The 13,568-nt window shown below is 34.1% G+C and overlaps 1 protein-coding gene and 1 pseudogene across 10 annotated transcripts in view; both read right to left on the reverse strand.

Annotated features, from left to right (window-relative positions):
• NBEA (neurobeachin) overlaps positions 1-13,568 on the reverse strand; it is a 674,158-nt gene that overhangs the window by 560,290 nt on the left and 100,300 nt on the right. For all 10 annotated transcript variants that reach the window (XM_049101416.1, XM_049101413.1, XM_049101412.1 and 7 more), the window contains exon 8: positions 12,330-12,476. In XM_049101416.1, the coding sequence (XP_048957373.1) occupies positions 12,330-12,476 (147 nt within the window). The remainder of the gene's footprint in view (positions 1-12,329; positions 12,477-13,568) is intronic.
• LOC112670163 (Y-box-binding protein 1-like) lies at positions 4,922-7,004 on the reverse strand (annotated as a pseudogene).

Raw genomic sequence — 13,568 nt, forward strand, 5'->3', positions numbered from 1 at the left:
TGTGCAAAAACTTTCCATTTTGATGTAGTCCTAATAGTTTATTTTTGCTTTCATTTCCCTTGCCTTAGGAGATATCTAGAAAAATGTTGCTAAGGCCAGTCTGAGAAAATATTGCAGGTGTTCTCTTCAAGTATTTTTATGGATTTCAGGTCTCACATTTAGGTCTTTATTCCATTTTGAGTTTATATTCAGCCACTGTAGAAAACAGTATGGAGGGTCCTCAAAAAATTAAAGATAGAAATATCCCATGATCCAATAATTCCACTACTGAGTATCTACCCAAAGAAAATGAAAACACGAAGGGAAAACACGTATTTTTCCTACCAAAATAAACAACTCACTTATTCCTTATGAGTTTCAAAGTAATCTTAGAAGCTTCATGAGCCTAGCTAAACTGGTTTTTAAAGCTACCTTTTCTCTATGAAACACTTCTCAGTTCCTACAATCAGAATCCTTTTCCATGATCCCAGTGGACTTACTGTTCTCAGATAACATGATATAAATTCAATCAACTTCACTTTTTAGCTTTTTGTATGTTTTTCTCCTTACTTGGTTATAAGTTCCTTAAAGGTAATTTATAGCTTTGCATGCTCCATAATGCCTGTGATAGTGTTCCATGCATAGAAATGCCTTAACAAATATTCTCTGAATTTTAAATTTGTTTGAGGAAATTCACCCAAACAGAATCATTTCAGGTTTTCCTCTAGTCATTTTAAAGCTACTTTTTATTGACTTTTCCTTATTCAGGGGAAATTCAGAATTTAGAATAAAATTATCCATTCCGCTTTTTAATATTTTGGCATTTTTATTTTCCAATCTTTTTTTGACAGTATACACCCACTTCATATTTAATTACTTGCACTTTAAGATTAAAAATATACTACCTTATTTCTTCCTTGATTTTGGTCTTCTTTTTGTATTCATTTCAATCTTAAAACTTTTGCTTTCTATTGCCAAACCTACCACTCTTCACTTTTTATTTCTTTAAATATCTGTTTGTTTGTTTTTTGTTTTGGCTCTCTTTTGCTTCTTTTTTCTTTTTTGAGCCCTTTCCTTGTTACATATATAAAAAAGTTGGTTGCTTTGAGAAATACATCATCCATTAAGCATGAATATGAAATCACCAATGTTCTTTACCACACATTTAACTTAGGAAAAAAAAGTCTTTTTTGGGCTGAAAAGTCTTATACCAATAATTATAATATAATTCATTCTTATAATCTTCAATGAATTTAAGTGAAAAGTACTAGAAAACACTGAAGATATCACTCTGGCTCATGGTTACTATTCTTTTAAAACATGTCAAAAACAGTTCATTAATTCTTATCTTTTTTTTCATATGTCTGTCATGCTTAAGAACTCTGCATCCTAAAAATGATGTATTGTTAAATACTATAATTAGCTTTTCCATGTTGGCATTTTAACAATTCTGAAATGTATGTACATTCTATTGTCTTTACTTTCATTTTATTCATATTGCTTACAATGAAATAAATAATGTTTAATATATTCTCTGGAAAGCTATAAAACAGTTTTGTGAAATATAATGTAATAAGTCTAATAAAACCTATTCTTATTTGAGGAAAAAGTAAAAACTGGAATTAAGTTTTTCGGTCCACAATGCAAATATCACATTTCCTACTTTGGTTGTTAGGAGCAAGACACCCTCATATCATAATTAATTAAATATACCATTTTTAGTTTTTTAAAAAATTATGATGCAATTTAAGTGACTATAAAGAATCCATTATTAAAATATGATAATTTTCTTATATTTATTCCACTTTTGGTATTTAGGTTACTTCCAACACTTCAAAATTATATATTAAGATATGATAAGCACGCTTACACATAAATATCAATAGTCACTAAATTATTCCTTGAGGGATTTTCAGAAGCAGAATTTTTATATAAAATGGTATGAGTAAGATGGGGATGGGGATGAAAATGAGCAGTGACTGCCAATAGGCATGTGGAGTGATAGAAATGTTCTAAACTTGGATTGTGGTGATATCTGCACAACTCTGTAAGTTACTTAAAATAATTAACTTGTACACTTAAAAGGAGTGAATTGTATGATATGTAAATTGCATTTCAATAAAGTTGTTGTAAGTTTTTAAGAGAAAAAAAGAGAGTAGGGACATTTCCCAACCAGACAATGAAAGAAATGGAGCTAGACAGGAAAATACAACCCATACATATGGAAAAAAGCAGGCAACAGAAACTGCTAGTGAGAGCAAACAGTTGTCAGATTTAACAGAAAAAGACTCCAAATTAGCCATTAAAAATACAAAGAACTAAAAGGAAACCACAGACAAGTAAATGCAGGTATGATGACAATGTCATATTAAATAGAGAATAAGGGGGGTCTGCGGGGCGCGGTCAATTATGTGCCTGACTCCTGGGGTTTTGGCTCCACTCTGCTCAGGGTCTTAGAGTCATGAGATGGAGACCTATGTGGGGCTCCCTGTTTAGCACAAAGTCTACCTAAGTTTCTCTATCCCTCTTCCTGTGCCCTTGCACTCTCTCTCTCACTAAAATAAGTAAACAAATCTTTTAAAAAAATTATTACATAGAGAATACCAATAACAAGAGAAATACTATAAAAACAATCCAAATGGAAATTCTGGAGTTAAAAAGTGTAATTGAATTGAGAAATTTTCTACAGGTACTCAACAAAAGATCTGAACAAGTAAAGGACAGAATTAGCAAATATAAAAATAAATTAATAGGGATTATGTAATCCAAAAACCAGAAAGAAAAAAGAGTAAGGAAAAATTATTAGAGCCTCAGAGAAATGTCGGAAACAACTAGGTATACCAACATGCAAAATGGGAATAGCAGAGGCAGAGAAAAGAGAAAAATACCCAAAAACTTGAGGAACTGAAAACTTCCCCAAATTTTAGAAAGCACTAATATGCACATTCAGGAAGCCCATGATCTCAAAGAAAAATAAAAGCAAAGAAACCTACAAGCAGAAAAATCATAGTAAAAATGCTGATAGCCAAAGACAAGGAGACAATCTTAAAAGTAGCATGAGAAAAATAACTCTTCACCTAAAAAAGAATACCAATAAGAACAAGAGTTGACTTCTCATCTGAAAAAAGAAGCCAGAACATAATGAAATAAAACATTCAAAGTGCAAAAGAAGAAACTTTCAACCAAGAATTTATATCCAACAAACTGATATACATTAAAAAAAATGGAGATAATTTACTGCTATCTGACCCAACCTACAAGATATAACGGAATCCTTCAAACAAAAAGAAATCCCAAAAATAATTTTAATACATACACACACAAAGGGACAAATATTAAAGATAAAGTCAATTTAACATATATGATCTGGTCTCTGAAAAAACCAAAGCAAAGAAACAATACGAAACAGTATGAGAAAAATACACTATATTCTAGATATAGAAGAAAGCAGATCCAGATTTAACCTAGCGAAGGTCAAGTTAAAACACAGCAAGTCCTCAATTTCACACTAATAGAAACTAAGGATTTTTAAAATAATGGCTGATTCCAAACTGAAACAACAAAATGTTCAGGATGAGTCATCTGAAATAGCAAGTAATCTATCAAAGACTACAGGGTTCGATCAAAGGACTAAGGAACCATCTAGAATAGACATTCGTCACTCAAAGTTGGGACAATTTTAATATCAAAAAGGATAATAACTGCTACAATTAAACACTTCAAATACATTTAAATTCATGAGTTTATAATGAAATTTTAAAAACAATAATTAAAGATCTTTGAATAATGAAATGGCATTAGGTTATACATTTCCCCTCATGACTATTATTAGGAAGCATTATTAGACTGAGTCAAAGTAGAAACTTGCTAGTATATAAAAATGTTCATTAACTGGATAAAAACCTTGTAGGAATTACCGATTTTATTTTAAGACCAGTGACTAAAAATTACCTGAAGTGGATAATAAAATAATTCTGAAGACATTATATGGGCCAGGGCAAGAGGCAGACAAGAACACTGGAAATGTAGAATACTTGTCTTACCACTCATCGAAATTCTAATACTTTAAATATAGCATAGCTTTAAAGTAATACACCTGATATTTTTTTAAACTTTATTGATTTGAAAGAGACAGTGAGAGGGAGAGGGAGAGGGAGAAGGAGAGGGAGAGGGGGAGGGGGGAGAGAGAGAGAGAGAACACAAGCAAGAGGAGGGAGAAAAGGGACAAACAGACTTCCCACTGAGCCAGCCACTCAGGAACCCCCATACACCTGATATTTTTTAAACTCTTTATTTATTTGAGAGAGAGAGAGAGAACACAAGAGAAACAGAGAGAGAGTACAAGCGGGTAGGGGGTAGCAGAGGAGTGGAGGGAAAGGAATAAGCAGACTCTCTGCTGAGCAGGGAGCTGAGTACAGGGCTTGATGCCAGGACTCTGGATCATGACCTGAGCCAAAGGCAGATGCTTAAGTAACTGAGCCACCCAAGCACCCCACACCTGATATTTTAAAGCAAATAAAGCTAAACAAATATGATCATAAGTGATATGTTTTCCAAAAGAATCACCTTAGAAATGCTTACAAATAATAGATGTCTATTACTCAAAACATTCCTTTATGTATAGGATTTTTCAAACAAGATATTCACAATCTACAGCATTTTTAAGACCTTTAACAGGTGCTTGCAGTTCGTTGACTTCTTTGAGAAAAATTAAACTGTAAACATTAATACAAATTAAAAACAAGGTTCTTAAAAATCTCAACTTTTCCAGATATGGGACAATTTAAAAAACTTTACGAGTGTATTGAGGAAAACCAGGCTTAAAAAAATCTGTTTGCCATTTTCAAAAAAAGAGACGTCTTAGGTAAAGATAATAGAAACTCCAATCTGCAGAGAAAAATGCAGAAAGTTTTAATTATCTGGTCAATGGACAAGAAGCAAGTACTTGAAGTCTTCAACTCCAACCTTCTGTTATTTATTACAGAAAGTTCATATTCACTTCCTCATATTGGATGACAAAACCAATGGTGAGATGATGGCAGAAATAGTAATCCTGAATTTACTCAGCCCCACCCTGCACAGCCTTAGAAGAAGACTAATTCTCCACTGGTGGACCAGCAGCTATGTCTCTTTGCCTTCTTGTTTCTTACGGTTTTCTGGCCTTCTATGCTGTAGCAATTGAAGTTGCAGCAGTACAGCTGTTGAGGTGGCTCCTGACTTTGGGTCTCATCTCCTTGATTTTCCTTACTTCTTTCACTGCCATCCTGTTTAGGATGTCCTTGGCAAGGAGGGTCCCTGTGAAATGGTCATTTATAACCCAAAAGCATATTCTGTCTCACTGGTCTACTTGCTCTCCTGCACCCTGGCTATCAGCACCTTCCATCACTTCTCCCCGCACAGGAAGGTGAGAATACTGCAGTCAATATCCATAGGGTCTCCACATGTAGTAAAGTGGGCACTGCGGCCTGTGTTAGGGCCTGCCCTTCAGGAGCTCTTGCCGATCCTGCACTCTTTTCCCCATTTTCACTATTCTGGAAATTCTACTGGTAATTTCATAGAGGACTCTTGCCATGTGGATAGTATCAATAATTTAACAGGTTACACAATCTGCTGCTGCACATGTGCTGCTTGCACTGGAAATCTCAACATTTGATGCCTCTGCACCCTTTCTGTCCTTTGACTGATAACAAACTCAATAGCCTCTCCATCTTCTACACTGCAAAGGTACTTCCTGGGGTTATTCTTTATGGTAGCTTGACGTACAAATACATATTCCTTAGTGTCATTTCTTTTGATTAAACCATATCTGTTTCTTACACTGAACCATTTTACCATTCCCAAAATATTCCTTGTGATGAACTTGACCTTCAGGCACTGCCAATATGAGGCCACCCTGGCTGCTGCTCGCGGCGAGGCTAGGTCTTGGCTTCACTGCTAAAGGTTGCAATGATGGTGAATGAGACCAGCAACTGCAGCTGTGGTTCCTGGTAAGCATGAGAATGTTGACATGAGAGCTACTTGAGGCTCTCTGGGATCAGCTCTCCACTTTCACTATCAATCGAACTCTATAGCATTTTAAATTATGTTTTTGAAGACAAACCATCATCCTCAAGGGATGGATTTAATTTTTGCAAAAAGAAAAACAACCTGAAGCCATATGAATTAATAGGTGTCACAAAACCATTAATTATCAAAAATATAACAGCTCTAAAGTAAGAAGAACTGTTTTCTTGTGTCACTTAAAAACTGACCCTTTAAAAGCAAGTGCAAAAGAACTGCAACTAACTAGAAAAATAGTAGCATACTTGGAGTATGTTCATGTCATCCAAATGATGACATGATACGGACTTAAATGAAAAATCACTCAAAGTATAACAATTTAGGGGCACCTGGGTAGCTCAGTCATTTAAGCATCTGCCTTCAACTCAGGTTACGATCCCGGAGTCCTGGGATCAAGCCTTATATAAGGTCCCCTGCTCAGTGAGGAGTCTGCTTCTCCCTCTGTCCCTCGTCCTGCTAATGGTTGTGCTTGCTCACTCTCTCTCTAATAATTTTTTTTTTAAGTGTGACAGTTTAAAAATAAAGCTTCACTATTTTGCAGAGAAAGTTCACATAACTATATTCATGTGCACATAAATACATACTACTCAGAGGTTTTTCTTCCTTAAAATTTTTATTTATAAACATACTGAAACATAAATAAATGCGTAACAGTAAAAGCAAATAATCAGGAAACCAGAAAAAAAAAACAATTACATATAAACAGTTCTTCAAAAGGACAAAATGATGGAAAGGGAATTATGAAATATTACAAAGGCAGAGATAAATGCAATGTATGCAATGTACTAGAATGATACAAGCAAAACTAAACAACTACACTTTCAAACATAAATTAATGTTTCTCTTTCGATTCTGAAAAAATACTATTTTCATTAAATGAAAGATTTTTTCCCCATTTTAACTAATTGTAAAGTGTGATAATCACGATTACCCATGATCTCCATGCTGTTAAGTCCATTAGCCATTTCTTAGTCCTGAATCTACTCAACCTCTTAGCAGCATTTGACATTTAATCACCTCCTCTTCCTTTAAAAATGTACAGGATACCATACTCTCCTCTTACCCCTTGCTCTCTTTCTAATTTTCCCTTGCTGGGTCCTTTTCATCTCCACAACCTGCAAATATTGGCTTTTCCAAGGACTCATTACTCAGTCATCTTTCACCTCTGAACTCACTTCATTGTTATCTAAAACCAGTCTCACAGCTTTAAATCCTGTCTATACTCTACCAATGCTAAATTTCCATCTCCAGCCCAGACTTCTCCCCTAGACTCCATGGTTTTATCACTTCTCCATTTAGATGTCTAATCAGCATCTCAAACATCAAATGTCCAAAAGCAAACACTTAACCTTCCTCCCCAAAATTCAGTTCTTTCCAAATCTTTTCTATTTCTAAATAAAAAGCCCATCAATACAGTTGTTCACTGGATCACCTTTGAATCTTCTCTTGCACTTTTAGTCCACATCCATAGGGACAAAAAATCCTACTGGCTTTACCTCCAAAATATACCCAAAAGCTGACCTCTTAAGAGTATTATTTTAGATATGCCTATCAAAAATCCAACCAAATTCCATTACTTTCTACTGCTATCATCAGCTTTGTCTAAACTCCCTCTATCCTACTCACAGAAACACAATGACTATTCATTAATCTTTCAAGTAAGATCCTACTAAGTGGCCTTTATACTTGCTCTCTCATGTGTCCTGAAAGCTCATCCCCCAAAACCCACCAGGCTGGCATCAACTTCACCTACTTGAAGTCTTAGTGCAATCTCTGCTATCACTCTAACTGTAGCCCACTATTTTCCCTCTTTTTATATGCTTTATTTTTCCCATAGCACTACCACCATCTAGCACACTATCTACTTTTTTATTGTCTGTCCCCTCCCATAATAATGTACATCCTCGTTCTCCCCAAGAAAGGTATGGATTTTATGGTTTCCCTGACTTTATTTTCCTCTGAGTTTACTAGTTCCTTCAATCTGTAAATGTGAGTTTGTTTGTTTGTTTGTTTGTTTGTTTGTTTGTTTTTAAATGAAATTTGGGAAGTTTTCTACCATTATTTCTTCATCTATTTGTTCTAGCCTTTTCTCTTATATGTTGCATATTAGATTTCAAAACCACCCCATACATCTCTATCATTTTCTTCTTTCCCTTCTAATCTTTTCTCTCTTTTCTAATGGTTCTGTCAGTCTATATCCAAGTTTATTTATTTCTCTATCCTATCAATTTTGCTAATAATAAACACATACAGTGGATTTTTTCAAAGCAGATACAGTCACCAGTTCTAAAATTTCCATTTAAAAAAAAATTTTTGTGGCTGATAATTCCTAACCTTCAGCTCATTACAAACAATATTTTTAACCTCACTAGTTATAATAGCTCCCAAGAAGTCCTCATGTGATAATTCAATGATTCTGGTTTATCCTGAAGTTGCTGTGTGCTGATTTTCCCTTTCCTTGAGAATAAGTCACATTTTCCTGGCTTTTCAAAGGATGAGCAATTTTGGATTATATGCTGGACATGGTGAAAATTATTCTGTAGAGACCATATTTTTCTGAAAAGTATTTATGTTTTTGTTTCATGGACTCATTTTCCTGTTTAGATACAACTACAGACTGTCATGTGTGGTGTCTTGGATCTCAGTTCAGTTCTTGAACCCGTATTTACAATCTATTATCAGTTTTCCATGATCATGGTTTCAGGGGTTGGCCAGAGATTCAAGCTGAGTATTTTTAAAATACAGATTCAGATTCTTTCCTTGCTGTCTCTTATCCACGGCTGCCCATTAATCTCCATGGTGTTGATTGGCCAAGTGTTTTTTATCTTAATTTTTATGGCCAGAGTGAAAAATGGGGAACTCAATCCATGCTGACCACTTGTTTCATGTTTTGGTACCTCTCTAAAACCTGACTGCAATTATTCAGTCTTAAAGCCCTCACATACCTGTTTTCTGTATTATGTGCAGAGTTTTAAGTGGTTACTGTGGGAATATCACTCTCTTAGGAGCTTGCCTATCCAAGCAAGTATCAGAAACCCTCCAAAGTGATTTTTAATTTTGGAGACTGTTCTATACATTTTCTCTGTATCAGTTAGGCCTTTATCATATTATAATACTGATACAGAATCATTATGTTATCGTTTTCTTGAATGGAAGACAAAACACAAAGCTTAATATTGAAATATTTAGCAATGGAGATGAATTGCTTGCCACAAAGGGTTAGGAAATGTCCAATAACAATTAAAAAATATCAAAACTTTAAAATCTGTTTTGCAAGCTTATGTCAAAAAACCACTATATATAACTATATATAAGACTTTTTATAATCTTGTAGAGACTGAATTACCCCATCAAATGCAGCTCTCCAATACACTAACCTCATAGTAAATTTTTCTGTACTAGACAAAGTTACAGTGAGAAATTCCGTGTTTTACCAATTACTTCCAAATCTAATGATTTATTTAATTGATTAGTAATATACTCCTTTATTTACAGTTTACCTAAAATAGCTAAATACAAAATATTCACTGACAAGCCATATTGCTCAAAACCAGACATTTCATAGAAAAATACCTAATATTCTAATTCTAATTCTATTTCAACAAATCACAATTACACAGAATAGGCTGCATAGTATATATAGTTTGAGGACATTATTTTGGGGGGAATTAATTTATTTCAGGGCCCAGATGTTGACATGCCATCTACATTAAGCCCAGAATCACAGAGAATACCATCTGACCACTCTACTTATTGAAGTTCCATATAACATGCATCAACAAAGGCAGCCGGGTGGCTCAGCGGTTTAGCGCCACCTTCAGCCCAGGGCCTGATCCTGGAGACCCGGGATTAAGTCTCATGTCAGGCTCCCTGCATGGAGCCTGCTTCTCTCTCTGCCTGTGTCTCTGTCCTCTGTCTCTGTCTCTCTGTCTCTCTCTCCTCTCTCTGTGTCTCTCATGAATAAATAAAATATTTTTTAAAATGCATCTATGAATATAAATATATTATATAATATTTAACAATTCTAGATTTGTAATTTAAGCTAAATGGCAACTATTACATCCAAAACATTATAAAAATTCCACTGTAACTCGCTACCCCTTCAACTCATAAGAAAGTGACTTTACTTCCTACTTTAACCAAGAAAATTGAGACTATTATATGTGAACCACTTCAGCTTTTTTCCTTGTCATAACACAATCTGATCTTTATTTGCATCCTTTCTTCTTTCTCTTCATTCTCTGAATTTCTAGAAAACAACTTCAATGTCAAAAAAATTTTACAGATGCATTTCCTAATAGCATTTCTACTATTAATACTTACAAACTGAGAAAATACATATACACTCACAGATTTACAGTCTATTTTCATTAACAACAAAGGGCTCAGGAGGCACCTGGGTGGCACAGTTGGCTGAGCATACAACTCTTGGTTTTGGTTCAGGTTGTGATCTCAGGCTCATAAGCCCCACAGACTCCACACTAAGCAAGGACTCAGCTTAGGACTCTGTCTCCCTTTGCCCCTCTCCCATACTTTCTCTTCCTCTCTTGCTCTCTTTCTGTCTCTCCCCTCCGCTAAAATAAATAAATCAGCCTTAAAAAAAAAAAAACAAAAAAACCAGGGGCTCAATGGCTATACTCACAGGCTGGGAACTTTCAAAACTTAATAAAATATTTTTTTCGTGAAATGCCTAAAATTTAGAGGTATTTTCTTTTAAAAGTTCCAACTTTGATAGAGGTATTCTATTGTCTATGATAGGAATACATTCTGTATCACATGAGTATCTGCGTATAGAACATGGTGACACAGGGTTACTACTCATTTTCACTTTTGTTATGAAAGATTATGGATGAGAAAGAGCTATATGACAAGTCACTAAGTTTGCAAAGTGACTCAAGACAATGTTTGCTCCTTTCCAAATAGGAGAATTACAGAACCTGTTTATATTTAGTCCTTTTCCTTTTTCTTGCCAGAAAGCTGCCATCAATTCTAAAATTTCACTATAGCAATCATATTGGATTTACACTTTGCATATCTGTGGGGTTTTTTTAATTTTCTATCTTAATTGTGGATCACTGATTTTGATTCACTTAATAACATTCTGGCAGTGCTTGAAGAAAGCCACTTCAAATATTTTAGGCCAAACTGAGGAAATATAAAAGGAGGCAGAATCCAAAAATCTAATTACAGAAATATTCCCACACAAAGCCAACACATGGCAGAACTAGAACCCAAACCCAACAAAAGGACTCATGAAAGAAAAAATGCTGTATAAGCACAAATTCATTTCTAGCAATGGTAAAATAAAGTGTTAGGGACAAAAGATGGTAGCAAGTATTTTCACCTTGACATAAAAATGACAGCATTATTGTCATTTAATATCATTGTGACTTAAAATCGCTAAGGACAGAAATATTTTAGTACACCTTTTTCATAATATAATCTTCGCACTGATTATTTAAACACTAAGTTTTTTTTAAAAAATAGCTGTTCGATGGAAGATATGAACTTCTTCAAAATTAAAAATACTTTGACTTACAATGCATAATTCTCTCAGCTCCAAAGAGTTTGGGATATCACAGCTCCTTATGTGATTTAAATAATACTCATATATTTCCCTAGCCAGGTATACTGCATATTAAAAACTCTTTCATATATGTGAATACAGTATTTTGCCTAAATAAGTCTTCATTTTAAATGTTAAAAAACAGGAAGAATATGATAAATCATATTAAATACTTGATTTTGCAAAATTCATATGGTCAGTATTGTACTAACTTCCTTATCTATTGTAAAGGACAAGCAAAAGTAAAAACTAAAACTGAGTAATTTCAGCCACATGTAATTTTATACTATTTTCCTTTTAAACCTTTATTCTTTCCAAACTACTTCTAATTTGAACAATAATGGTCATTTCATTTGTTCATTATGTATTTCAAAATCTGAGATTTCAAATACCACATTAAGCAATATGGTTTCATAAAATTTATTATTTCAGAATGTCAACAAAAGCCATGACTCTAAAAAAAAAAAAAAAAAAAAAAAAAAAAAGCCATGACTCTAACATTAGGAAATATTCTAAAGAATTTTCAAAGTTTGTGAATGGAAAATAGTTAAAAAGAAAAAAAGCACCTTTAAAACAAAATGAAACCTGTAAGAACAACTGAGCTCCAAAAAATAGAGACAACTTTTAAACCACACTGAAGAAAGATTATCCCTATACATTATATTGTATCACATTTCACATAAAATCCATATAAAACTTTCCAGAATTATAACAGTTTTATTACCTTATATCCAGGTCCTAACTGATGAATTGCAAATATCTGCGCAGGGTTGAGTGCTTCACTGAATACATACACGGCACCAAGTTGACCACAGAATACCCTATTTGCATCAGCAGTTTCTGAAGATCCGAGAAAGCACTTGTCATAGCTCTATTTTTAAAAAGTCATAAAAAAATGTATTATTTTGTAATGACAAAATATTTAAGGATACTTGCCTTCACTGTCATGAAGACCTTACAGTATAACAATAATGATAGAAGAAAGCATCACTTAAGACTTTATGGAGTATTTAAATAATAAAAAGGCCAGCTATAGATTTTTAGAAAAAGTTAATCAGTTAAATATTTTGTATCTATAGAAAAGCAAAAATAACCAATTATTCAATAATCACTTAACCACTTTCCAAATGTCATACTTAAAGACAAAAGGGCTTATAATTCTATTTATAAAAGTAAAACTAATTTGAAATTCTAATGATTTAATAACTGTCTATATAGAGATTCATATGAATCAGAGAACGACTATTCCAATTTTTAACCATAAACACATAGGCCTAATTTCTGAAACTATCTAATTTCTCCACACTAAGTCAAGGACAGAATGAAAACCAATTCCCTCTCTTCCATGAGTAGGCATTATGCAGAACCAAATAAACAAATCACTAAAGTCTGCAACCTAAAGCAGACGGTACAGTGCTCTCCATCTGGAGACTTCAAGACCTAAGAAGCCATATTTAACAAGCCCTTTCTCATCTCTACTTCTTAAAATCTCCCCTAATGGTAGGTTCCAGTTTCCCTCCCTCATCCTTATAAGTTATTCCACACCTTAGTACTGATCATCAATACATTAAATATGTATGGAATTCCTTTGGTGCCTCAACAGAATAACAAAATATTTGTGAATGAATTACAAAGACAGAAACTCCTTGTCAAATACCCAATCTGTAATTAAAACTGTAAGAGCCTTTAGAATTTACTGCATAATGTATGTGTATATATGTGTTATTGCCCATGCCTCTCTATTTTTTGGTGTACTATTGCAAATAATTCAAAAATAAGTCTTCTTTCTTTATTCTCTTCCTTCTTTTCAAATATAACTGTAGGGCAGCCTCAGTGGCCCAGCGGTTTAGTGCCACTTTCAGCCCAAGGTGTGATCCTGGAGACCCGGGAACAAGTCCCACATTGGGCTCCCTCCATGGAGCCTGCTTCTCCCTCTGCCTGTGTTTCTGCCTCTCTCTCTCTC

The sequence above is a fragment of the Canis lupus genome, chromosome 25 (assembly GCF_003254725.2).
Source record: "Canis lupus dingo isolate Sandy chromosome 25, ASM325472v2, whole genome shotgun sequence".
Classification (NCBI taxonomy): Eukaryota; Metazoa; Chordata; class Mammalia; order Carnivora; family Canidae; genus Canis; species Canis lupus.